Consider the following 27787-nt stretch of genomic DNA (forward strand, 5'->3'; position numbering starts at 1 on the left):
TTTAACTGGTGATATATGACAATGTTGAAAACCAGATATCCCCCAACCCTACTCTTTAAACTGGGATTTAAGACAAGGGGGTGACTTTTAAAATAGTTTTTGCAGCAGAATAGTTTTTTCAAATTTTGCTATGTTATTAAGGACACCTCAGTACTTGTTACTATTTAACTTTATTTTATGGGGGGTGGGGTGGGAATTCACCTTGCCTTTTGCACAAAAGGCATCTATTATATTTAGAAATATGCACTGAGAAAATGATCCAATATAATAAAATGAATAACGAGAGAAGCAGGAACCAAGCAAGGAATTCCTCAACCAATCAGGGCTCTTTAAACAAGAATGACCTGAGTCACAAATCTAGAGGAAGTGAAACAAAACTGGCTCCCTCGGAGTCGTGTTTGTCCTCCACATAGTTAATTTAATAATTAAATGTATATCCTTCCCTTCCACCCCAAAAAGCAAGGCGGCAAACAGCATGTTATGAAACAATTAAGACATATCCTCCAACATGTCTCCGATGAAAACAGGGACATCCTATTCAATAATAATAATAATAATAATAATAATAATACAGTGGTACCTCGGGTTAAGTACTTAATTCGTTCCAGAGGTCCGTTCTTAACATGAAACTGTTCTTAACCTGAAGCACCACTTTAGCTAATGGGGCCTCCTGCTGCCGCTGCACTGCCGAAGCACAATTTCTGTTCTCATCCTGAAGCAAAGTTCTTAACTCGAGGTAATATTTCTGGGTTAGCGGAGTCTGTAACGTGAAGCGTATGTAACATGAAGCGTATGTAACCCAAGGTAAGTAAAGGTAAAGGGAACCCTGACCATTAGGTCCAGTTGTGACCGACTCTGGGGTTGCAGCGCTCATCTCGCTTTATTGGCCAAGGGAGCACAGCTTCCAGGTCACGTGGCCAGCATGACTAAGCCGCTTCTAGTGAACCAGAGCAGCACACAGAAACGCCGATTACCTTCCCACCGGAGCGGTACCTATTTATCTACTTGCACTTTGACGTGCTTTCGAACTGCTAGGTTGGCAGGAGCAGGGACCGAGCAGCGGGGATTTGAACTGCCGACCTTCTGATCGGCAAGTCCTAGGCTCTGTGATTTAACCCACAGCGCCGCCCGCATCCCACTGTAATAAAAACATTTACCACTGTAAATGTTGTTGTTTTATACCCTGGGTTGCCCCAGCCACTCTGGCCAGCTTCAAACTTATATAAAAACATAATAAAACACTGAACATCAAAATTTCAGAGTCACAACCATCTTTTCCCTCACCCTCTCCTTGCTTTCTGCTAAACACACACATGCACGCGTGCACACACAACTGCGGTTCAGCTACTGTTTGCGTGACCAGGGTAAAAAATAAATAAATACATCCTCAATCTCAATTCCAGGCCCCTACGGTGCCTATGGCAACTGGCATCCGTCGCCTTGGAAACTAATCTCGTGGTATTTGAACAACGTAACAAGGGCCTTTAATCTCCCAAACACTGTAAATCTTTATTCTCACCCGCTTGGCGAGATCCAGAAGAGGCAATATAAAAAGCCTGTTGTTTCCACCTGGAAAGGGAGCTCCCTTGACTAGGGTTTTGTATACACGGGGTGGTTGTGTGTGTTTTTCTCTCCCCCAACTCAAAAGGGAGGGCAGCGCGGCCTACGGAGAGAGGCCTACCGTCAAGTAAATAATTAGTCACATTTCATGAGGCAAAAAATGCATTCCCCGAGGCGTTGGGGACGCGGAAGAGCTGCACACTGAGCGTTTCCACGCTAACCTATTCCCCACATTTAAAAACAAAAGCATGGGTTATTAATTTGCACTTACATTCCACCTTTCCTCCAAGGGGCTCCAGGTGGAGTAGACATCATCATCTTATTCTTATTCTTATTTGTACGCTGCCCATATAACTGGGTTGCCCCAGCCACAATGGGCAGCTTCCAACAAAATATAAAAACAAAGTAAAACATCAAACATTAAAAACTCCCCTATACAAGGCTGGCTTCAGATGTCTTCTGAATGTCATATTGCTGCTTATCTCCTTGACATCTGGTGGGAGGGGGTTCCACAAGGTAGGTGCCACTACCAAGAAGGCCCTCTGCCTGGTTCCCTGTAACTTCCGCCCTCGTTTTATCCTTGCAGCAGTCCTGCCAAACAGCAATTGAAATTCACCAGGCTCATTTTGCACCTGGCTATCGGCCACTTGCGACCAAGTGAAGATGCCCAGGTGCACCTGGAGTTGCATGCCTGGAGATCCTTGGATCTGGGCTGTTTTCACACACGAGCAACACACCCTGTAGAATTCTATCTGCGCTATTTTATCTGCACAATCAGAACAAATTTCAGGAACCAAAAAGTCATATTGAAAAACACGACTTTTGAGCCGTCTGTCCCCCGAACAACGACTAGACATTACATATTGGTGACTGTAACCCTTGCTTAAGGATTTATATATGAGAATTTCTAACACTTCCTGTGAGGTAGAAAAGGTTGAAAAAATGAGGAAGGGAGGGAGGAACCCCCAAAGTCATCCAGTGAGTTTGATGGCTTGAGTGAAGATTTGAAATGGAGGCCCCATTTGAACTATACAGTGGCACCTTGGGTTCCAGACACTTCAGGTTACAGACACTTCACGTTACAGACACTTCCACTAACCCAGAAATAGTACCTCGGTTTAAGAACTTTGCTTCAGGATGAGACCAGAAACCACGCAGCGGTGGCGCGGCAGGCCCCATTAGCTAAAGTGGTACCTCAGGTTAAGAACTGTTTCAGGTTGAGAATGGACCTCCAGAACGAATTAAGTTCTTAACCCAAGGTACCACTGTACTTTGAAAGCACTATTATACAGTGGTACCTCATGTTAAGTACTTAACTCGTTCCGGAGTTCCGTACTTAACCTGAAACTGTTCTTAACCTGAAGCACCACTTTAGCTAATGGGGCCTCCTGCTGCCGCTGCGCCACCGGAGCACAATTTCTGTTCTCATCCTGAAGCAAAGTTCTTAACCTGAAGCACTATTTCTGGGTTAGTGGAGTCTGTAGCCTGAAGCGTATGTAACCTGAGGTACCACTGTACAACATTAACTGTTTGTGGCTTCCTCTAAGGCATCCTGGGAACTGTAGTTCGTTAAGGGTGCTGAGGATTGTTAGGAGACCCCTTTCCACGTCACACAGCTACAATTCCCAGGATGCTTTAACAATCCCTCTTCAGAGGGAGCTGTGGGAATTGTAGCTCTTGGGAGGGGGATAGGCGGGGCATGCTAACAACTCTCAGCAGCCTTGGGCAAGAAGCCACAGCTCCCAGGATTCTTGTACGGAAGCCATGGCTGAATGAAGCGGTTTCATGGTGCTTTAAATGTACAGTGTAGTTGGAAACTAAGGCTCGCCTTCGGCTATGAGTCAGACCACAGAACAATCCCTAACGACTCGAGGAAGCCGCCTTACACCAGCTCAGACATTTTGGCTGCCTAACCCAGTATTGTCCACTCCCAACCGTCAGAGGCTCTCCAGAGTCCCGTTTCCATCACCCGCTCCCTAATCCTTTTTAATCTGGAGATGCAAGGGATTAAACCTGGGACCTTCTGCATGAAAAACATGTGCTCTACCACCGATCTGTGGATTACTTATTACTAGCAGCCTCATACCTGTTGCCGATGCTCAGGAATTCAAAAAATCAGTGCAGTTTTGAACCCAGAGGCTAAAGACCAGTGGTTACAGTCCACCATATTGATTCAAATTGTCGTCCGACTATATCCAACCATGAAAACCTGTCCCTTGGACTCAGGAACCATCATGGAAAAGTTGGTTAAAATCAGTGCAAGTTTGAAAGGTCCGGTCTCCAAGGCTCGGTGTCGGGAGACCTTGTGGTGGTTTGTGGAGGAAAGCAAGTCTCTGTGAAAGAGCTTGGTTGAAGTGCGATAATACTGGTGCCAGTTGTTGATGGTAAGGGGACTTTTCCTTGACGTTGCTATGTCATTAAGTCCACACATCAGAGCAACTCCTCTGCTTCCTGAGACCTGTCCATGGTTCTGAAGGACCCAGATCTGACCACCTTTGGTGCTCTGATTCAATGTTCTCAGTCCCTCTAACTTGCTGGTTCCTGCTCTCTACTGCTCTCTCTGATCCAGATCCCTCTATGGGTTTAGTCTCAGTCTCATCAGGATTTATCAATCAGAAGGTGAAGGAGCATATCCCAAGATTCTTTGGGGAAAACTTAAAAGTGGTATGATTTGAATGTATGGGGCAGATGGGGCCTCAGTGGCAGAGCACATCCTTTCCATGCAAAGCCTCCTATGCTCAATCCCCAGCTGGGAAAGACTTCTGTCCGAATCCCTGACGAGCAGCTGCCAGCCAGTGTTGACAGTACTGGGCTAGATGGACCAATGTCCTGACTCCAGTGGAAGGCAGCACCCTATGCTGCTACGTGCTGGAGACTGAGGCCAGGAAATAGAGGCTGTGCCTAGCAAACAGGGACAGCTGGAGCATATGCTGTTTGCAGATGAATATTTGGTGTACGGAATACTAATTACCTGAGCATCTCAAGATCCACAGCTAAATGGTGGATTTTGCACCACAGACCCTCCAAATGTCCCGATTTTCCAGGGACAGTCCTAGATTTACAGAAGTGAAACATAGTTTTTGATTTGATCCTGGAATGTCCTGCTTTTCCTTAGGACATCCCTATTTTCATGGGTGAAATGTTGGAGGATATGGAGTTATGTGACCCCCGAGCCAAGGAGATAAGTAACTATACAACCTTGAGAAGACATCTGAATGCAGCCCCGTATAGGGACGTTTTTAATGTTGGAAGCCACCCAGAGTGGCTGGGACAACCCGGTCAGATGGGTGGGGTATAATAATAATACTAATTCAGTGGTACCTCGGGATACATACGCTTCAGGTTACAGACTCCACTAACCCAGAAATAGTACCTCGGGTTAAGAACTTTGCTTCAGGATGAGAACAGAAATTGTGTTCTAGTTTCAGGTTAAGAACGGACCTCCGGAACGAATTAAGTTCTTAACCCGAGGTACCACTGTACTAATACTAATAACGGTAATAATAACGGTAATAATAAATACTAATACTAATACTAATACTAATAATACGTCTCCTTTTTTCATTGGAGAAATGTTGGAAGGTATGTCACCAACTTACAGGCTTTTAAAAAGGGGATTTGATTAATTCCATAGCATAAAGGCTCTCAGCTGCACCAGCCTTAATGCTTGCTTACGACCTGCAGGACCAGCAGCAGTAATGGCTCTAATATCCCTGGGGAAGGTAAATCAGGAGAGGACTTTCGCTCTTGAGTCCTGCTTGTGAGCTTCCCAGAGGCATCTGGCTGGTTGCTCTGGAATATAGGATGCCAGACTAGATGGGCCTTAGCCTGATCCTGCAGCCATGCACTTCTTGCTCCTCCTTCCCTTCCTGCATTCCTACTAAGGAAAGCTGGGGAGATGAAACCTCCTCTTCAGACAACAAGGAATTTGGTACGCCAGCAAACGCTCCCTAATCTCCTCCCCGCAACTCTTAAAAGGCTTCCCGTTTTCCACGGCGCTCAAATCTTATCACGTCTTATTTGCATATTGCATAAATATTTATTTGCTTCTAATCCTGCAAACAAAACTTGCCTTCAGGGTGGTGGGGGAAGGAATGAAAATGATATTTTTTTAAAAGAAGAAGAAGAAGTAGCAGCAGCAGCAGCGACTCTTAATCAGAAATGGCAGCCTTCGGGAAGCTGGAAACAAAAACGGCATGGCGGGCTTTACCAGAGGAAGGAGATGGTTGTTGCCACCAGAGCAGGACTTTCAGGCAGCTGTCTAGGCACCTCCTAAGAAGAACAAGCAGGAGACTATTCCATAGCTAGGGTGCCACCACTGAGAAGGCCCTTGTTATGTACTGAAGTTCTCACCCTGGGCCAGCAGGGGGATACTGTAGATAGTTATGCAAATGAAGGATCGAAAAGTGACGTTCAGTGATTGGATAGTTTTGTATGCAAATGAAGGATCAAAAAGTGACGTTCAGTGATTGGATAGTTTTAGAAAATGGCAACAGTTACATTGTTCTGGAGCTCTATATAAGCAGGCTGACTGAGCTTCTCAGTTAGTTCTGTTCCAGCTTACAAAATAAAGAGCTGCTTTGGAGAAATCGCTGTGTCGTCTGCTATGTCAACCCACAACTTAACAGCCCTCTCTCCCTGGTAGCCTACTCCCACTGTTGAAGGCTACTAAATTTAATGGACTGGTTGACACGACTGTTCTAAAATTATTCAGGGTGTGGTCAGAGACAAAGTTTTTCTTCCTATCTCCTTTTACTAGAAACTGACGGGTAGAAGCTTCAGGGCACACACAAGAAAGCACTTCTTCATTCAAGGAGTAATGAGTATCTGCTGCAAGATGTGGTCGTTGGAAGTGCAATAGCAGGGATCATTCAGTTTGAAACTTAAGGGCTAATTCTGTTGGTGCTAACGTCAACTAGCCAGGGGTGGGGCAGGTGGTGTTGCTTAGCAACCAGGCAGAGTGGCATGATCTTTGCTGAGGTGGCACATGCTCCAATTGGCTGTGTCGTTCTGAGGGAGATTTCCTCTGTATGTTTGGTTGAATATCTCCTCACTATGTACAAAGCCCGAAGTAGGAAAGATCAAACCTCCCTGTCCCTTTCTCCTCAAATTATACGCTGTTTCTGTTCAAGTTTTTTCAGTAAAGTGTTGTCGGGATTTTTCTTTCTGGACTCTGTTAAGCAGCTTTGCTACCAGGAGTGATGGTTGCCCTTTAGAAGCAATCAGATAAATCTATGGCGAAGGAAAGGTTTATGTATGGCTACTAATTATACCTGTATTAGTAGAGAGTCAGAGGGATCATGCCTCTGAATTTCAGTTGCCGGGGAACAAAAGGGCTATTGCACTCATGTCCTGCTTCCCATAGGTAGGGAAATGGGATGCAGGATTAAATGGACCACTGAGCTCATCCGCCACATCTCATCGTATAATCTTAGGTCAGCCACTAGCAGGCAGTAACAAAAAATGACGCTCCACAATTTCCCCCCAAGAGGTATCAGGGCAAATGGGATCACCCAGATCTAAAGGCCTCTCCACGTAAATCAAGACACTGGAGCCTCGCTTGTGACAGTAACCATCAGACACCACTCTTAATTATATCTTGCCATGGCCCGAAGGATGAAGGGCAAAACACATTTGCCAGTCCCTAGACTTCTCCTCCTGTGATCAAAGTGCTTGCGATCGGAAGCAGCGTAAACCCGAAAAAGTGACTCTCGTTTTCTCTCGAAAACAGCTTCTCCTTTTGCTATCAGCAGCACACAGAGACAGAAGATGAGTTGCAAGAGGTGAGGGGGATCTGAGAAAGTCACGCAGGAAATCAGAAGCAGTATTTGCTGCCAAGCCATTTCCCGGCCGAAGATGACTGCAAGGAAGAAATCTCCAGGAACGGTACCAAAACGAGGATGGAGAAAGCTTTGCCTGCTGATATTTTTGGAATCAAAGAGCAAATACTGCAAGAACAGCCTTATTTATTCCTTCTCCTGTCTGTAGTACTTGCACCTTTCAGGAGAGGAACCACATAAACGTATGCAAACACCTCCACCTGACAGCTTTGTGTCGGAAGCTCTCTTCTGTTGAGCCAGTCTAGTTCAGTATTATCTGCATAGAGTAACTGGCAGTGATTTCCCAAGGTTTCAAGCAAGGGGTGCAATTCAGATGTGGAGGTTACTGTGTTAAAGTTTTCCTGGTTGCAGCGCTGGCTCCCCTGTCCATTTTCTAATGTTCCTTCCGCACTGCATTCCCTGTTTGTTGTGTTATAGAACTGTGGCTTTTTGATCGCCATGGCATGCTAAATTTCACACGCAGCCTGGGCGTGGAGCGGCACAACAACAAGACATGCTGCCTGCAGGAGCTTCCTGCGCTCAATCGGAAGCCAGGGAAGCCATGTTGGACATTCCGCTTCCAAAAAAGTTCACAAACCAGAACACTTACTTCCGGGCTTGCGGCGTTAGGGAGCCGTTTTGTTCAGGAGACAAGCCATTTGACAACCAAGGTATCGTTGTTGTTGTTTAGTCGTGTCTGACTCTTCGTGACCCCATGAACGCCAGGCACTCCTGTCTTCCACTACCTCCCGCAGTTTGGTCAAACTCATGCTGGTAGCTTCGAGAACACTGTCCAACCATCTTGTCCTCTGCCGTCCCCTTCTCCTTGTGCCCTCAATCTTTCCCAACATCGGGGTCTTTTCCAGGGAGTCTTCTCTTCTCATGAGGCCAAAGTATTGGAGCCTCAGCTTCAGGATCTGTCCTTCCAGTGAGCACTCAGGGCTGATTTCCTTAAGAATGGAGAGGTTGGATCTTCTTGCAGTCTATGGGACTCTCAAGAGTCTCCTCCAGCAGCATAATTCAAAAGCATCAATTCTTTGGTGATCAGCCTTCTTTATGGTCCAGCTCTCACTTCCATACATCACTACTGGGAAAACCATGGACCTTGACAATCAAGGTACCACTATACTTTTTTAAAATTTTTGCAGAGCTTTAGTAGCTGCAGTGGCCATAATGAATGAAAAATCGATAGGCTCCTACACTTTATCTACCCATTACACAGAATGAGGTGTTAGTCTTAGCCCTATTTAGACATTAAGATTTAAGGCGGGGGAGGGAGGGAGAGATGGATGCTGTCCACATACTAAGGGCATGATGGCACAAGGTTCCAGCTCAGGAAAACAGCAATGTATTTCCCAGAGATGCAAATCTGCAGATATGTCCCACAGATATTGCAGGAAATGCAAGCAAGGGTGGAAAGTCGTGACTGACTCTGGGGTTGCGGCGCTCATCTCGCTTTATTGGCTGAGGGAACCGGCGTACAGCTTCCGGGTCATGTGGCCAGCATGACTAAACCGCTTCTGGTGAACCAGAGCAGCACACGGAAACGCTGTTTATCTTCCCGCCAGAGTGGTACCTATTTATCTACTTGCACTTTGACGTGCTTTCTAACTGCTAGGTTGGCAGGAGCAGGGACCAAGCAATGGGAGCTCACCCCGTCGCAGGGATTCGAACCGCCGACCTTCTGATCGGCAAGTCCTAGGCTCTGTGGTTTAACCCACAGCGGCACCCGCGTCCCCTGTTCTCTCTTTACATGAGGTTAATTGCATGGATCAAGACCATCTGAATAGGGCTACTGAGTTCGCAGAATTCAGAACTCCGTCACTTTAGATTTGGAAGTGTCCCGCAAGGCAGTGGGTACACATTCTTCCGTGGGGTTTACTCCCAAAGCCTTTCTCACGAATGAGTATAGCCACAAGGCAGCAGAGGTTTAAGATCAGAGCAGTGTTTGAAATTAGCCAGGCACTTTTTGCACCTGGCTATCTGTGGGATGTAATCCACTGGGAGCAGTCAAATACAACATTCCTTGTTTTCCTAGAGTGGACGTGCAAGGGGATGTTGGTCTAGCCAGTCGAACTTCCTGTTACACCTGGCTGGAGCATCCTTCCTTGCATGTGACTACTGGGTGGGCGTGACCTTTCCAGACCTGGTAAAAGGCCAAGGCATTCTGCCACGCTCTCTCTTTTCCATCTTCCTTTCTTCCTGCGACCTTCCTGAACTGCTGGCTGCCAGCCAAGCAGTCCCCCAGGTCATCTCCCTTATGGGGTAAACCTGTTTGTCTATGTTTGTAACTTTAAGCCTAAAAGCCTGCCTTCAGGGATTACACTGTGCTCTGCCTGGTCGTGAGTAAACGTTCTTTTTATTGCTTATGAATAAGACTGTGGTGCCTTTATTCTTTTAGGAGGGATTCAAGGGTCTTACCAGGAAAATATTAGAACACAATTCAATCTGGACAAGTCTGCAACCAGTTTTCTGCTGTGTAAAGGGGAATGCACTCTGCTAAGTAAAGGGACTTGCTAGTGCAAGTTAGGAAGGATATTAATAAACAATATATCCTCTCCTGCCACCATGAACACTATCGGCCACTTGCAACCAAGTGAAGATGCCTGGGTACCAGGATGGGGACTCAAATCTCCACCATCCGGAGGTGCATGCCTGCGGATCATTGGATCTGGACTGCTTTCACACATTGTTTTTTTTAAAAAATTTTTTATTGATTTTACAGAAAAATTTTAAACAATACAAACAAATAAAAAGACATACAAACATGTATAATTTCATAACCTTTTTTTTTTCATATCCCTCACTTCTCGGACTCCCCCAAACCTCCCCTTCCTACATCCCAATTTCCAAAATTATTTCAGCAAATTCTAAATAATTTTATCAAATATATTTTTTCTTATTCTTTTCTTCAGCTTAATCTTATGTCGCTGTAATCTCCTTTTCTTTCTCCAAACCTCGACATTTTAACATTCATCAATTTTATAATAGTTCTTAAGATAAATTTTGAATTTCTTCCAATCTTCTTCCGCCGTCTCTTTCCCCTGCTCACGGATTCTGCCAGTCATCTCAGCCAATGTCATATAGTCCATCACCTTCATCTGCCACTCTTCCAAGGTGGGTAGTTCTTCTGTCTTCCAATACTTTGCGATGAGTATTCTTGCTGCTGTCGTCGCATACATAAAAAAGGTTCTATCTTTCTTTAACACCAATTGGCCGACAATGCCCAAGAGAAAGGCTTCTGGTTTCTTCGGGAAAGTACATTTAAGTACCTTTTTCATTTCATTATATATCCTTTCCCAGAGGATTCTACACATTGTAGAATTCTATCCGTTCTATTTTATCTGCACCATCAGCATGAATTTCTGATTCATTCAAAACGCTTTTTCTGTGCGGCCTGAGCAGGAGCAGTCAACAATATCAGAGCTAATTGTTCTAGCTTGTCTTCACGTACTCCACCCCACTGCCCTGCTCACAGTTGTGAAGAATATTCTTACCTTATGAATGTTCCGTGTCACCATTAAGAAAAGGAGATTGGAATAGGCCAATATATACGTGGACTGTCCCTGGATCAAGTGACTTTTCTTCTTTCAAGTTCTCAAAGTTCTTGACCTAGCTGAAGGTTGTCATCTGAACTAACCAGATGCTTAACTGGTAATCAATCACAGTCAGTGCATCATTTGAAAAAAATAAGACTTTGGAGCCATTTTGCCCCCAAATGGCAACTAGACATTCCGTTTGGTGCGTCGCTTATATTATGTGAGTTTCTAACACTGGATCAGAGTTCTCTTCCCCAATATGCAGCAGCTAAAAGCAATACTGGATCACAAAGATTCCTGCATTTCAGGGGGTTGGACTACTAGAGGATCCTTGGAGGATCCCTTCCAGCTCTGTGGTTCTATGATTCTATAAAAGGAAGACGCAAGAAAACAACAGATGATCATCAACAATCTTAACAACACAAAGAGCAGGAAAGGCGAGTCTGTTGTAAGAGGAGTGTTGGTGAATCATGAGATACTAGCAACTGATTGACAGGTGAATTCTCTATGAAGAGTGACCCTTGCGTGCCAGAAGGAAATGCAGACAGAAGTGGTTTGGTCAACCGCTCCACACCTAACATGGTTAAAAGCTACAATAAAGCCTGAACAAAAATAACATCTAGTCACACATGTACTTGTATGATAATGTGTTCACACACAAGCAGATATATATACATATATATACACACACACACACACACACGTTTAATCAGAATACAAGAGGTCAACAGTGTGACTTTAAAGCAGGCATAGGCAAACTCGGCCCTCCAGATGTTTTGGGACTACAACTCCCATCATCCCTAGCTAACAGGACCAGTGGTCAGGGATGATGGGAGTTGTAGTCCCAAAACATCTGGAGGGCTGAGTTTGCCTATGCCTGCTTTAAAGCTTCAGTAAATGAGCAGTAGGGAAATAAGCAGGTTATGCAAATGAATTATATACTGAACATTCAGAATTTCCTGTTCATTTTTTTGCCATTTACTGTTTATGGCAAAAATCAATAAATGGGGGAAGAGTTATAACAACACACTACAATTAAACAAAAACTGGTCATGTTGCATCATGGTTAACTCACTTCAAAAGCTCCTGAAATCAACCAAGGTTCTGCCTTCCTGTTGATTAAACATACCTCATCTCTAAACTAAAAAAAAAGTTTTCAAAATATTTGAATGGTCAGTCGATCAAATAATCTTTTCTACTTTTGATCAATCAAATACCCAGTCCTGAATAAAAACTCTGGTCCAGATATTACTGGAGAGACCCCAGAGGCACAGGACACAGAGGGATCTCACCTAATGACTCCTACAAAAACCTAGAGCCAGCACTGCAGCCCAGAACTAGTATGGTGTGATGGTTGATGTGTTGGACTGGGGGTGGATCAAACACAGGGTGAAAACGCTATAAATAAGTCATAAATTAGATTGTTTTAAAAAATCCCTATGGGAAATTGTGTTGTAAAATTTCCTGCTCTCTGGCGCCATCTGGTGTTGCAGGTTCATAGCGCATTCAAATCGCTGTTTCTCTACTAATGTAGCTGAGTCTTAGGACCTGACAAACCAGGGTTCAAATCCCCATTCATCACCAAAGCTCGCTGGGTTACCTTGGCCCAGTCATGCGCTCGCTCTGTCTCTCTCACCTGGCCTACTTCACAGGGTTGTTGTGAGGACCAAATGAGAACCACGTTTCCTTGAAGGAAAAGCGAGATACAAATGTCATAATAATAAAGGAAAGGGGGGGAAGGAGACGCATTTCCTCTGCCCACCTCGCCGTCGACTGCAGCTTCCCCTGCGCTTCTCTTTTTAAATCAATACGACCTGACACTAATTCTAATGGTTTTAATAAATGTTTAATGCCTCACTCAAAGGCCTCCCGCCTCTCGCTCCCCACCGCAAGATTTGTATTAATAGCGTTGGGGCCCGATTTCACCAGGGTTTTTTAAAACTGCTTGGCATAGGTGCTTGTCCTTAAAAACGAGAAACACTTTCCATGGCGGCTTCTCTTCATAAAACTGGTCAGAGAAGCTGTGGCAAGAGGCCAGCAAGGATGGAGAGAGGAGAGGAGGTGAGGGGGGAAACTCACACGAGGTAAAATGAGGCAGAGGGAGAAGACAGACCACTTGAGGCTGCTATGAACCAACATCTACGATCCGGAAGCAGGCGGGGGGACTGAAATTCTGCCCCCCAACCATCTTCAAAACAAGCCTTCATCTCCCTTCCACAGCCGAGGCGGACGAGACACAGGAAATCTGGGGTTGGATCGAACCCACAACCGTGAGATGAAGAATCTCATACCCTCCAACATTCCTCAGATGCAAATAGGGACATTTCTCACTCCCCACCCAACTGACCCTCCTTGACCCCCCCTTTTTTTTTTTGCACAAAGCATTCAAAAATAAAGAGTCCTTGCGCTCCACTTCTCCTTTTTTCTCGCCCAGCTGCCCAAGGTCAGCGGCACCCATAGAGAGGCCATGGGATGCTCCTTCTAAGCCGCCATCGCTCAAGACAAACACCGGCTCGTCCTCCTTCCAAAACTGGGAGTCCCTTCCATCTCTACAATTCTCCAATTTAACAATCAATTCCTTTTCCCAGGGGGCTCTGGGAACTGTAGCTCTGTGAGCGAAACAGCGATCCTTAACAACTCCCAGCACCCTTTAACAAACTACAGTTCCCAGGATGCTTTGAGAGCAATGTCAGAAACACAGGTATACGGTGGTACCTCTGGTTATGTACCGGAGGTTCCGGAGATCCGTTCTTAACCTGAAACTGTTCTTAACCTGAAGCACCACTTTAGCTAATGGGGCCTCCCGCTGCTGCCGCGCCGCCAGAGCACGATTTCTGTTCTCATCCTGAAGCAAAGTTCTTAACCCGAGGTACTATTTCTGGGTTAGCAGAGTCTGTAACCTGAAGCGTATGTAACCTGAAGCATATGTAACCCGAGGTACAACTGTATAACCTAATCGCCAACTGGCCTAGGTTATGGGTTCCCGCAACAGAATGTCTAGTTGCCTTTTATTTTCTTGCAGTGGTTTATTATAATTATCATTAATAATTTCATTTCTATACTGCTTTATGTTTTAAAGAACAAATCTCAAAGCACATCAAAACATCAAGTAAAACAATCCAGAACAGGACAAACGCTAGCCTCGTGGAAACCATTTCAGGTCCTTCTCGGAGAGCCATTTTGCTTCCCCTAGTAACCAGCCTGGTACCCAGAAATCTCCATGTGGTCACAATTGGGCCCACGCCAGCTGCAAAATGCTCCTGGCGCCTGGATAATTTCTAGCACTTTTGGTGAAGGGTATAGGAAGATGCCTCAGACTGCATGAGACTATCGGTTTACCTAGCTCAGGCATGTCCAAAGTCCGTTTCGGGGGCCTAATCCTGCCCACCAGTCGATTTAATCTGGCCCCCATGGCAGTATACGTCCTGAGGTAAAATCCTAAAAAAAAAGCTCAGCAACTTTGGTCAGCCCTCACACATGTTCACTTCATCAAATCTGGCCCTCTTTGAAAAAAGTTTGGGCACCCCTGACCTAGCTCAATACAGTGTACCTGTCCACACCTAACAGATCTCAGCACCTGTTAACCTATTACAGTTCCCAGGATGCTTTGGGAGAAGCCATTTCCGTTAAAGTGGTGTAATAGTACTTTAAATCCTCTCTCAGCCTAACCAACCTTGCGAATCTGATTGGGAGGATCAAATGAGCTCGGGACGTGCCCAGCCTCGAGGTCCTTGCAGAAGGGACAGGCCAGCAAGGCAAGAAATAAAAAAATAATCATAATATTCTACATCTGCCGTCGGAAGGCGCAAGGAAAGAGAAGGAACAGGCTAGCCCTTAACAAAAGAAACTCAGCTGCTGTCTACTCAGCCCAGTATCTAGATTAAAATCACACAGAAAACGTTCCATGTGACCCAGATATGATGGCAGGCGTCTACTTTTTCGGCCCCGGAAAATAAGTGGAATTCAAAACCTGTGCCTTATCAGGAAAGGCTTGTGCCGGCCAAAGCGGTTTCAGAATACACCTCGGACTTGGATCGGTATCACCGGCCGTCACTCTAGGCGCTAGATAACAAAAAACGGAGGTCATCCTCAGCCGCCTTCCCGCGCTAAAGCGCCAGGTAACTGGGTGCAGGCCAAACAAGGAGAGAGGGAAATGAGATCAGACGTGGAAAAGCAGTTTAAGGGAGAATTTGTGTTCTCTCTCCCCTGTTCCCCCTCACTGTGAGAGCTAGCACACTGCACAGACTGGATATAGGGAATGTTTGCAGTGATTCACCGCTGGATTAAAAAGGGGGCTGTGTGGGGAGAGGGAGAGAAACAGCTTGAAGTGCAAGCGGTGAGAGGAATCTCACAAAGGAGGCTATATTTGCAAATGCAACATAATGATCCTCCCACACTAGCAAGGAACCGAGTCTTTGGAACTCCCTGCCCATTGATATTAGGCAAAAACACCTGGCAAAAACTTTCTTTGTTCAATTAAACAAGCCACCCCAGACATGCCATTTTGACACACAATCCAATATGTCGTTTTGTTTTATAATGTCTATATTTAAAATGGCCAATTTTATTTCCAAGGTAGAGGGGATTATTGGTCACTTTGATAATGTTTTATGTAGGGTTTTTTGATGATTAAGCAGTATATAAACCCCATTAGTCGGTAGAACATGAGACTCTTAAGCTCAGGGTGATGACTTCAAGCTCCACATTGGGCAAAATATTTCTGCATTGCAAGGGGTTGAACTAGATGACCCCTGGGACCCCTTCCAACTCTTAGGATTCTGTGAAATAGGGGGCTGAGGTTCACCCCATCTAGAAGCTCTCTCTTGTGACAGGCTGCTCAGGAGCTCTTAAGAACATCAGAGCAGCCCTGATGGATCAGAACGAAAAGGTTTGTCTGTTGCTGTTGAATTTATATACTGCCCTATACCAGGTCTATGGGCGGTTCACAGAATAAAATCAAAACATAAAACCACAAAATAGAATAAAAACAATACCCCCCCCCAAAAAAACAAACAACACATTTTAAAAGGGCATAGGATGTCAATAAGATCAACCAAAGCCTGGTTAAAAAGGAACGGTTTTGCCTGGCGCCTAAAGCTGTATAATGAAGTAGCCAGGCGAACTTCCCTGGGGAGAGCATTCCACAGATGGGGAGCCACTGCAGAAAAGGCCCTGTTCTCGTGTTGTCACCCTCTGGACCTCTTGAGGAAGAGGCACACGAAGAAGGGCCTCAGAAGATGATCTCAGGGTCTGGGTAGGTTCATATGGAAAGAAGCGGTCCTTGAGGTACTGCGGTGCAGACAACCGAATCTGGCTACAGACTCATACGGCTTGAAGGGGCTCCAAAGGCCATCTAGCCCAACCCACTGCTATGAAGAAATCCCAGCCAGTGCTCGCTTCGGCAGCACATATACTAAAATTGGAACGATACAGAGAAGATTAGCATGGCCCCTGCGCAAGGATGACACGCAAATTCGTGAAGCGTTCCATATTTTTGTATGATAAGGTCAAAGCACATAAAGCATTTAAAAACCACATTGTCAGGAAAGCGCTGTTTAATGTTTGGATAAGATATAAGGATTTATTAGAAAATAAAACTCCAAGGTGGCTGTCACCAATGGAAGCGAAAGCCTTGAAAAAGCTCAATATGGAGGTCAAATGGCCGAAATATTGGGAAATTTTGGAACAAGATGGAGATAGACTGAAATTGCAGAGCTTTGAAAAATTAAAAAACAAAGTGCGAGACTGGCTTCATTATTTTCACATAATGGAGGCATTTAAATTGGACAAGAAAATTGGCTTCCAGGTGGAAAAATCAAAATTAGAAACTGAACTGTTAGAACCCAAAACTAAGAATTTGTCAAGAATGTATAACTTGCTGCTGAAATGGAACACTCAGGATGAAACGGTAAAATCTGCTATGATTAAATGGGCACAAGATGTTGGACACAACATTATGTTTGCTGACTGGGAACAGTTATGGACCACAGGTATCAAATTTACGGCATGTAATGCCCTAAGAGAGAATATTATGAAAATGATATACAGGTGGTACATAACCCCAGTCAAGCTTGCAAAAATCTATCATTTGCCCGATAATAAATGTTGGAAATGTAAAGAAACTGAAGGTACATTTTTTCACCTTTGGTGGACGTGCCCAAAGATTAAGGCTTTCTGGGAAATGATATATAATGAATTAAAAAAGGTATTTAAATATACCTTCGTGAAGAAACCAGAGGCCTTTCTCCTGGGCATGGTCGGCCAAACGGTGTTAAAAAAGGATAGAACTTTCTTTATGTACGCAACAACAGCAGCAAGAATACTTATCGCAAAGTATTGGAAGACACAAGAGCTTCCCACACTGGAGGAATGGCAGATGAAACTGATGGACTATATGGAACTGGCGGAAATGACTGGCAGAATCCGTGACCAGGGAGAAGAGTTGGTGGAGGAAGATTGGAAGAAATTCAAAGACTATCTGCAGAAACATTGCAAAATTAAAGAATGTTAGAGTGATGTTGGATTGAAAATAAGCGGATTCTAGCTATACAGGCTTTAAAGTTATATATAGATCAAGATTAAGGATTAGGATTAAAAAAGTTAAAGGAAATGGAAATTTGGTTTTTAAGAGGTAAAAATTTAATATTATATTATATTAAGATTAAGGATTGGGATTAAAAAAGAGGGAAAGAAACTGCTGGACAAACAAATCGAAATGGAATACAAAAGAGGGAGGTATGAGGAGGTCCAGAAAATAAGTAAATTGAAAAATGGTGATGAAAAGGTGGTATTGTTTTTAACTGTTTTCTTTTTTGTCTTTTGTTTTTTGGTTTTTTTGGATTATGTATTGTGTACTTTTGAATTGTGTATTTTTCTTTTTTCTTTTTAATTTTTTTTATTGATGTGTTCTTTTTATTGGAAATCTTAATAAATATCATTTTTTTAAAAAAAAAATCCCAGCCAGAAAATGCTTGACAGGTAGCCCATACCACCTCAATTTAAAAACCTCCAAGTCCACTACCTTCCGACGGCGTCCGTTCCACTGCCAAACAGCTCTTAGTGTCAGAAAGCTCTTCCTAATGTTCAGTTGGAACCTCCTTTCTCGTCATCTGAATCCATTGGTTTGGGCCATGCCCTCCAGGGCAGGAGAAAACAAGCTTGCTCCATCTTCCATGCGATAGCCCTTGAGATATTTGAAGATGGCTAGCCTATCTCCTCTCCGTCTCCTCTTTTCCAGGTTAAACATCCCCAACTCCTTCAACCATTCCTCATCAGGCTTGGCTTCCAGACCCTTGATCAACATCCTTCTTAAATTGTGGTGCACAGAATTGGACACAGTATTCCAGGTGTGGTCTGCCCAACGCGGAATAGAGCGGTACTGTGACTTCCCTTGATCTGGACACTATACTTCCGTTGATGCAGCCCGGAATAGCATGAGCTTTTTTTGCTGCTGCATCACAGTTGATGACTGTGTTTTTCACCTTAACTTTAAATAGCAGGAGATGGCAGATATAGATAAGCCAGCACACCCCTCTTCTCTCCCACTTGTTAGAGGGCTGAAGAAGCTTTTATTCCAAACTGAGTCTTGCTTCTGCGGGGTGGTGTTTTTTGTGTGTAAAATCTTCCTTTTTTTCTTGAGAGCTGGTTTTTAATACAGCTGAATGCTTTTAATTTTTACAAGACCATTTAGATTACATTTTGCAGCAGTTACATCGTTGTTTTCGTTGAAAGCAGCATGGGGAAATTTGGAATAAAATAAAAAACCCAGCTAATTAACAAAACTAGCAGACAAACGAATTATTGGCTTGCGGTCGGAGTGAAGGCTTCAGACAGCGGACTGAGGAGGCTGTCCATAAATCAAGTCGGGTTCATCTTAAACAGAAACCCTCATCCATCTCCCAAGCAGACAGAATATAACCCTTTGAACAAAACATAACCCTTAAAACAGACACTTTCCGATTCTGTCTGAGTAATTCTTGCTCTGAAAGCAGCAGAGTGCAATGAGTAGAACTGTTGCCGACTTTGCCCACTGGGTGCTCTCTGTAGTTCTCAAACTACAACTCCCGTCAGTCCCAGCCAGAACAGCACCTGGTTGACAACAGCACAGCAGCGCGTCCTACATTACAGAAGGCAGTCCTCTATTTGACTGCCTGGGTCCAGTTTAAAACATAAGAAACCATCAGAGGTGAGGTGACAGAGGCACCCCCGCCAGGGGCAGGGCTGGTTCACTCACAGATGCTCTTCGATAAAAATACCGTATTTTTTGCTCTATAAGACTTACTTTTTCCCTCCTAAAAAGTAAGGGGAAATGTGTGTGCGTCTTACGGTAATTACCTTGCCTATTCCGATCTGGGGTTGCATTCAGACATGGGGAATCTTACGCTAGTTTTCCTGGTTATAATGCTTCTGTCCCATTCCCAGTGTTAGAAATTCAGATGACACTTTAAACCTGGGTTATGGTCACTGCAACGTAAGGCACTTTTCTTTTCTTTTCTTTTGCAATGGCATTTATTATATTTATTTATTTATTTGTTTGTTTACCGCTTTATATTTTAAAGGGGGTCAGGAATCTCAACATTGCTGTTGTTTAGTCGTTTAGTCGTGTCCGACTCTTCATGACCCCATGGACCAGAGCACACCAGGCACTCCTGTCTTCCCCTGCCTCCCGCAGTTTGGTCAGACTCATGCTGGTAGCTTCGAGAACACTGTCCAACCATCTCGTCCTCTGTCCTCCCCTTCTCCTTGTGCCCTCCATCTTTCCCAACATCAGGGTCTTTTCCAGGGAGTCTTCTCTTCTCCTGAGGTGGCCAAAGTATTGGAGCCTCAGCTTCAGGATCTGTCCTTCCAGTGAGCACTCAGGGCTGATTTCCTTCAGAATGGATAGGTTTGTTCTTCTTGCAGTCCATGTGACTCTCAAGAGTCTCCTCCAGCACCATAATTCAACAACATGTTATAACACCCAATGAAACAATCCAGAGGAGAACAAATTCAAGCTTCGGGGGAAATATTTCAGATCCTTCTCTGCAAGTGACATTTTGCTTTCCCCATATTTATTTATTGACCTACTGAATTTATAGAGCTGCCACATAGCAGAAGGACTCTAGGAAGCCAGTGTGGTGCAGTGGTTAGAATGTCGGACTAGGAATCTGGGAGATCAGGGTTCAAATCCCCACTCAGTCATAAGCTCAATGGGTGGCTGTGGGCCAATGGCTGTCTCTCGGTCTAACCTACCTCACAGGGCTGTTTTCAGATAATGGAGGCATTTAAATTGGACACGAAAATTGGCTTCCAGGTGGAAAAATCAAAATTAGAAACTGAACTGTTAGAACCCAAAACTAAGAATTTGTCAAGAATGTATAACTTGCTGCTAAAATGGAACACTCAGGATGAAACGGTAAAATCTGTTATGATTAAATGGGCACAAGACGTTGGACACAACATTATGTTCGCTGACTGGGAACAGTTATGGACCACAGGTATCAAATTTACGGCATGTAATGTCCTAAGAGAGAATATTATGAAAATGATATACAGGTGGTACATAACCCCAGTCAAGCTTGCAAAAATCTATCATTTGCCCGATAATAAATGTTGGAAATGTAAAGAAACTGAAGGTACATTTTTTCACCTTTGGTGGACGTGCCCAAAGATTAAGGCTTTCTGGGAAATGATATATAATGAATTAAAAAAGGTATTTAAATATACCTTCCTCAAGAAACCAGAGGCCTTTCTCCTGGGCATAGTCGGCCAAACGGTGTTAAAAAAGGATAGAACTTTCTTTATGTACGCAACAACAGCAGCAAGAATACTCATTGCAAAGTATTGGAAGACACAAGAGCTTCCCACGCTGGCTGGAGGAATGGCAGATGAAACTGATGGACTATATGGAACTGGCGGAAATGACTGGCAGAATCCGTGACCAGGGAGAAGAGTTGGTGGAGGAAGATTGGAAGAAATTCAAAGACTATCTGCAGAAACATTGCAAAATTAAAGAATGTTAGAGTGATGTTGGATTGAAAATAAGTGGCTTCCAGCTGTACAGGATTTAAAGTTATATATAGATCAAGATTAAGGATTAGGATTAAAAAAGTTAAAGGAAATGGAAATTTGGTTCTTAGGAGGTAAAATTTAATGTTATATTATATTAAGATTAAAGATTGGGATTAAGAAAGAGGGAAAGAAATTGCTGGACAAACAATTAGAACTGGAATACAAAAGAGGGAGGTATGAGGAGGTCCAGAAAATAAGTAAATTTAAAAATGGAGATGAAAAGGTGGTATTGTTTTTAACTGTTTTCTTTTTTGTCTTTTGTTTTTTGTTTTTTTTCTGGATTATGTATTGTGTACTTTTGAATTGTGTATTTCTTTTTTTATTTTTTATTTTTTATCGATGTGTTCTTTTTATTGGAAACCTTAATAAACACAGGGCTGTTGTGAGAATAAAATGGGGAGGGAAGATCCATGTGTGCCACACTGAGCTCCTCAGATATAAATGCAATATAATAAACATTCACGCAATTGGCTGTTATTAACTGTGGTTTATATAGAACATTTAAATTCATGAAGTGCTTCCCAACCAAGACTTTTTTTTTGTCTCCAATGCTCAAATTATGGGTAAGGTAAAGGTAAAGGGACCCCTGACCATTAGGTCCAGTTGTGACCGACTCTGGGGTTGCGGCGCTCATCTCGCTTTATTGGCCGAGGGAGCCGGCGTACAGCTTCCGGGTCATGTGGCCAGCATGGCTAAGCCACTTCTGGCGAACCAGAGCAGCGCACGGAAACGCCGTTTACCTTCCCGCCGGAGCGGTACCTATTTATCTACTTGCACTTTGACGTGCTTTCGAACAGCTAGGTTGGCAGCAGGGACCGAGCAACGGGAGCTCACCCCGTCGTGGGGATTCGAACTGCCGACCTTCTGATCGGCAAGTCCTAGGCCCCCCTGCATCCCAAATTATGGGTTCTCCTAACCTAGTATTGTCTGCTGGGCCGTTGGGAAGTCAAGAGTATTAAAGAATATTTTGCCATCACCTCCAACCAAGTTCTGTCCCTTTTTTTAAACTGGCGATGCGTGGGATCGAACCTAAGACCTTGTGCATGTTCGTTTGCAAAAACAAAAAAACCTCGAAGCAGTTTACAAAAAGAATAAACAAAACAATTAAAAAGTGATTGCTTGAAAACAGTAAAAAAGCACCACTGTATAGGTTTCTTACAAATGCAGCTTGCTTATGACATGGCACCTTAGAGAAGGGATTGACCAAACTGAATTCACTCAAAGCCACACAGTGAACTATGACAGAAGGGCGGGGGGGAGTAACAATTAAAAAGTGATTGCTTGAAAACAGTAAAAAAGCAACAATCTGGAACATTTTTTAAAAATCGGCATTAAATTAAAAAGCAGATTAAAATATACATCAACTTTATACCTATCTGGACAGGCTTGTCTAAACAAAAATTTTTTAGCAGGCACCAAAAAGAGAACAGCGAAGGTATCTTCCTGGTATCAATAGGCAGAGAGTTCCAAAGTACAGTGGTACCTCGGGTTATATACGCTTCAGGTGACAGACTCCGCTAACCCAGAAATAGTGCTTCAGGTTAAGAACTTTGCTTCAGGTTGAGAACAGAAATCGTGCACCGGCAGCAGCGGGAGGCTGCATTAGCTAAAGTGTTGCTTCAGGTTAAGAACAGTTTCAGGTTAAGTACGGACCTCTGGAACGAATTAAGTACTTAACCCGAGGTACCACTGTATAGGTTTCTTACAAATGCAGCCTGGTTATGACATGGCACCTTAGAGAAGGGATTGACCAAACTGAATTCACTCAAAGCCACACAGTGAACTATGACAGAAGGGGGGGGGGAGTACCCTTCTGGGTCAAGCATGACTCCTTATGCACAGGAAAAAACACTCCATCTCTCTTGAAAGACACGCATGAATATATACCCATCATCCTTGACGCACAGAATTGTCACGCACCCATCACCCTGCTTGCCATCTCCACCAAACGAGCACAGAACCTGCGCAGGTGAGTAGCCCCGTTCAATTTTTCCATTAACAGGTAAACCTGAACTGGAAAATGTGCCGGCATGTGCAACATACCGAGGGGAATTTAATCCGACAGGAACTCTTGCGGCACGTTGCCCTTCCTGACCGAATTCCTCACTGTGTCATTTTTTTAAAAAAAGGAATAAATCTTTGCCAGGGTGCAACTTGCCAGGCAGACCTGGAGTTTAACCTCTCCCCTGCCCCCCCCGCCCCTCTCTTCCGCAACAGCCCTGCTTGCAATTTCCCTTCAGAAAGGGCAAAGCGCATGGTCACATTTTTCTGTGTCTGGTTAGCGGTTTTCTATTATTATTATTTTTTAAAGACCTAGGGAGTGCCTCGCCGGTTAAACCACCCGTTTCTATTTTTAAGCCGTACTGCTGTGCTGGGTTATCCACACAAAACACACACACTTTCCTCCTGCAGCCTCTTCCCTGCTTGTGGATAAATCTGTTTTGGGGTTGTTGTTTTAAAAGCGACTTGCCTTCTTGCAAAGTGCCGCAAAGCTGATCGATGCAACCCAGGAGGAAGGCCTGGCTGCCCCCGCTGATGCCAAGTCATCCAGGAATACTCTGGAGGTGCCAGTACACCCCCCCCTTTTCCTTTATATTAAAAAAGCATCAGTCACATGCACAGGGGTGGGGGAATAAATCTGCACCCACTCCATCAAAGATATGGGTTTTTTTGGGGGGGGGGAGCAGAAGGGGCTGAAGTCAGACCCGCTCTCCAGGTATACGGAGGCAGGGAATATTCCCAACCCGACCGGGAAATGCCAGGGATACAGATCACCCTCCTCCTAAAGCGCTGGTCCTCCTTTTTTTAAAACGTACTGTAAATACAATACCAAGTACAGAAAGGATAACTGAGGCTAAATGCAGTGAAACAGAGAACCTTCCAAAACCCAGCACACTTTTTCCTTTTGCTGGGGGTGGGAACAGGGTGACCAGGGTTTACCCAAAGCTCAGCCCAACGTCACTTTTTTTATTTTACACCAGAGCTAAACTGCCAAGCATCCGAAGGATGAAGCCTCTGAGCATATGAGAAGCGCCTTTTGCTCACCCACAAAGCAAACAGCAAGCAGGCCGCACACACAGGGAGGGAAGGGATTTCTACTTTTTGAAGGCTGGGAGGGATCCAGGTGGGTGCTTTTATTATAAAATTTAAGCAATAATCAGATCTCTCCGATTAGGAGAGAAATGTTACAAGGGATTGGTTAGAGTTGGAGAGAGAGAGAGAGAATTGCCCTTAAAAAAACCCACAACAACTCGGGGTAGAACTTGGAGCAGAAATTGAAAATGAGATGATGATTGCCATAAGATGTCAAAGAGAACAACAACTACCAGACTTTTAGAAGACATCTGAAGGCAGCCCTGTTTAGGGAAGCTTTTAATGTTTGATGTATCATAGTATTTTAATATTCTTTTGGAAGCCGCCCAGAGTGGCTGGGGAAACCCAGCCAGATGGGCGGGGTATAAATAATAAATTATTATTATTATTATTATTATTATAAATAGCTGTTCAAAATAAGAATGCCAGCAGTGTCAAAATGGTTAAACCGCATTGAGTTCTCCCCTTCCTCACTGACAGTTTGCAGCCCAACATGAAATAGGAAGGCCAAGTCGAAAAGAGAAAAGACTGTGGATGTGTTTGCAGTCTGAAAAAGAGCTCCCAGTTTTCAAGTTTGGGAAAAAGGGGAGAGGGATGAATGGCTGTTGCAAGTCCAGGTAGGTGCACGGATGGAAGAGAACCAGAAACTGCATGAAAAGCAGCAAAGTGTTGTGGATGGGGGAGAAAGAAAGAAAGAAAGAAAGAAAGGGTGAAAGGTCTTAGTCAATCATCAACTCACTTTCCTACAGCTTGGCTTCCCCACACTGACCTCATTCCCAAACCGCAGAGGAGGAGGATGCCAGAGGAAGACTCAACCCCCCCCCCACACACACAAACCATCTCACCATCAACATTTCCTGCAACTCAGCTTGAAATTAACCTTTCCCCCCAACCCACCCCCACCGGTACAAGAGGAAAAAGCACGGACGCAACCTGCTCTCCACCCCAAGACGCAAACCGTAAGCTCCCCAAAACACACACAAAACAAATAACGACTGCAATGTCTTACACCTGAGACACATCAGGGCTGACTGGCCATCTAGCCCTCCCCCCCACCCCTCTTTCTCCAACTCCTCCCTGGCAGACTAGCCCCCTCCCCACCGCACCACGTCTTTTAATTCCGAATAATCCCACCTCCCCCCCCCTCCACCAGGAACATCCGCAAGACCGGCGCAAGCTGCAAAACTGCGCGCCCGCAAAACGCGCGCGCGCAAAAATCAAGGCGCAAAAGAGAGAGGAGATGGGGGTGGGGGATGCTCGCGATGCAAACGGGGGCGGGGGGGGGAGAGAAAGAGGTGGGATGTGGATCTGGACCAGGGTCTGGGGCAAAGAGGAAGTAAAGGGGGTGTAGGTTGTGGGGGGGGGGTCTGGAAAAGTTACTCTTACCGCAGGGATCAGCCTCTCCCAGCTGCCGGCTCCTCCCGCTTGGATTGCAGGGTGGAATTAATCTGTATGGAGGAGGAGGAGGAGGAAGGAGAGAGAGGAGGGAAGAGGAGGAGGAGGGTGGGGGGACTGGAAGGGGGGGTGGGGGTAATCGGCACCCTGGGCGCCCCGGGGGTGGGGGTGGATGCTACGGGGAGGGGGGTGGCGGGCCGAGCAGGGGGGGGCCCATGCAGCCAGCCCCTTCCTCCCGGGGGCTGCAGCGCAGGCGAGCGAGGGGGAGGGCGCCTCTTTGTTCTGTAATCCCAGTAAGATTGCCACCCATTCGCCCCGGCTCTAATCCCAGCCCCGCTCAAGAGCCGCATCCATTGGCTGCCATTTACATACAGGATTAAGAGGCAGGGAAAGGGAAAGGAGGCAGAGAGAGAGAGAGAGAGTTTTGCAGCAGCAAGAGCAAATTGTAAACTGCAGGCGTGCAAGCGCTTTCTCCCTCTCTCCGTGTTTGTGTGTCTTTCTGCCCGAGATAAATAAAGGCTTCCTTTTTTTCTCCAATGTATTTTCTAGGATGCAAAGAAAACCCCGCAGCAGAACTTAGAGGAAGAGGCCCCCATCAAGTTGGATGGCTTTAAAAAGGCGGATTGGGACCAGTTTGTGGAGGAGGCTGAGGGCTGCAGAGGGGGCGACGCTCTGCCCCCACGGGTCGGAGGCAGCAATGCCTCTGAATGTCGGTTGTTGGAAACACCAGGAGGGGAGAGTTGCTCTTGTGCACGGATCCTGCTGGAGGGTTTCCCTCACCCAGGTGCTGAGCCAGGGTGCTGGGCAGGGTGGGCTGCTGGCCTGATCCGGCAATGCTCTTCTGTCTTCCTTATGGGTTTTCAGATCAGCTCAGCGGAGGAATCCCGCAAAGCAGCCCAAGAGGATCGGAAGGGAAATGCTCCGGCTGTTTCTCAAGGAGGAAGGTCTCATCCGCCCAAGTGGGTGGCCACCTCCCATGTATGATCCAGTTGAGATTCCTGCATTGCAGGGGGTTGGACTAGATGACCCCTGGGGTGCCTTCCAGTTCTATGAGTCTATGTTCCTTGCAAGAGACACATGCAATGAAGCAGCCTTCGGGTGCCCTCCAGACGTTTTGGACTACAATTCCCATCAGTCCTGGCTGGGGCTCATGGGAGTTGTAGTCCAGAACTCCATGGGGGAAGGTTGTAAAATAAGCAATACCCAATCTATTTGGGAGTGTGTCCTTATCGGGAGAGTTTCAAAGTTCCCGTAAATGTTTTGATGGCTTTCGGCATGTAAGGCTATGCGACCTTCAGATCAAATCCACACTGTACAGTGGTACGTCTGGTTACTTACTTAATTCATTCTGGAGGTCCGTTCTTAACCTGAAACTGTTCTTAACCTGAGGTACCACTTTAGCTAATGGGGCCTCCTGCCGCTGCGCTGCCGGAGCACGATTTTTGTTCTCATCCTGAAGCAAAGTTCTTAACCTGAGGTAATATTTCTGGGTTAGCAGAGTCTGTAACCTGAAGCGTATGTAACCCGAGGTACCACTGTACATTGAAAGTGCATGGCTTCCCTCTTAAATAATCCTGGGAGCTGTAGTTTGTTAAGAGTGCTAGGAATTGTAGTTCTCTGTGGAGCAAACTACATTTCCCAGGATCCTTTTGTACTTTCAGTGTGGCCTGGAGAGCTGCTGCCAGTCAGTGCAGACTAGCCTGCCCCAGCAGCCTTGAATCACAGCTGCCTTTGGCTCCCAGCATCAAAGAGCTGAGCAAGTTGAAAAGCACAGATCCCACGGGGCTGATCCCTGAGGATCTTCACTTCACTGCATCCATTGGGGAAACTGTCCATTCATTTATAACCTTTGCATCCTGTTCGTTAACCAGCAACTGACCTCTCCTCGTGCCCCCTGATGGCTAAGCTTACTCTGGAGTCTTGGGTGAGGGACTTTGTCAAAAATGTTTTGCAGTCTAAGTGCATCAGGTCAACTGTATCCTATCCGAGTTAAATCATTGGCAATTTGCTTTTATTATTAAAGATTTTCTTGATTTACAAAAGTGTGTGCAATGTCTCTCTTTCATATTCCCCCCCCCCCATGTAACATTTTTACAAATCAGTTTCATTTGTTGAGACATTGGGAAGAAAAGGGGGAAAGAGGTGGAGGGGGGGAAGATAGGTGGAGGTGGGGTTGGGTGGCGATGTTTCTATTTTACCTACTATATGTAGGGTTTGGTGTCAGTGCTGTGCAGTTTCTTTGCTGTTCACTTGTGTTCCTTTGGTGGTGAGAGAGGTTGGGGTTGGCCTAGGGTGTGGTTATTCATTTGTGGTTGGCTGTGGTTGTCTTTG

General features: G+C 45.2%; 1 protein-coding gene and 1 long non-coding RNA gene across 4 annotated transcripts in view; one reads left to right on the forward strand and one right to left on the reverse strand.

Moving 5' to 3' along the window:
• The window catches only part of GTF2IRD1 (GTF2I repeat domain containing 1), a 95126-nt gene extending 69533 nt beyond the window's left edge, over positions 1-25593 (reverse strand). Inside the window, exon 1 of one of the 3 annotated variants that reach the window (XM_080982873.1) lies at positions 25448-25593. Coding sequence is in view for 2 of the 3 variants with exons in the window: in XM_080982871.1 (XP_080838997.1) it covers positions 12998-13057 (60 nt within the window). In the remaining variant the exon portion in view is untranslated. Of the gene's footprint in view, positions 1-10876; positions 11055-12997; positions 13073-25447 lie in introns of those variants that run through there. The other 2 variants (XM_080982871.1, XM_080982872.1) reach the window with 2 other exon arrangements.
• LOC308464145 lies at positions 24750-27498 on the forward strand. Its single transcript, XR_013979884.1, has 3 exons — positions 24750-25020; positions 26006-26780; positions 27006-27498. It is a non-coding gene; the product is annotated as an uncharacterized lncRNA (long non-coding RNA).
• Positions 27499-27787: the final 289 nt, after the last annotated feature.

The sequence above is a fragment of the Podarcis pityusensis genome (assembly GCF_964106645.2).
Source record: "Podarcis pityusensis genome assembly, chromosome: 15".
In the NCBI taxonomy this organism is placed as follows: Eukaryota; Metazoa; Chordata; class Lepidosauria; order Squamata; family Lacertidae; genus Podarcis; species Podarcis pityusensis.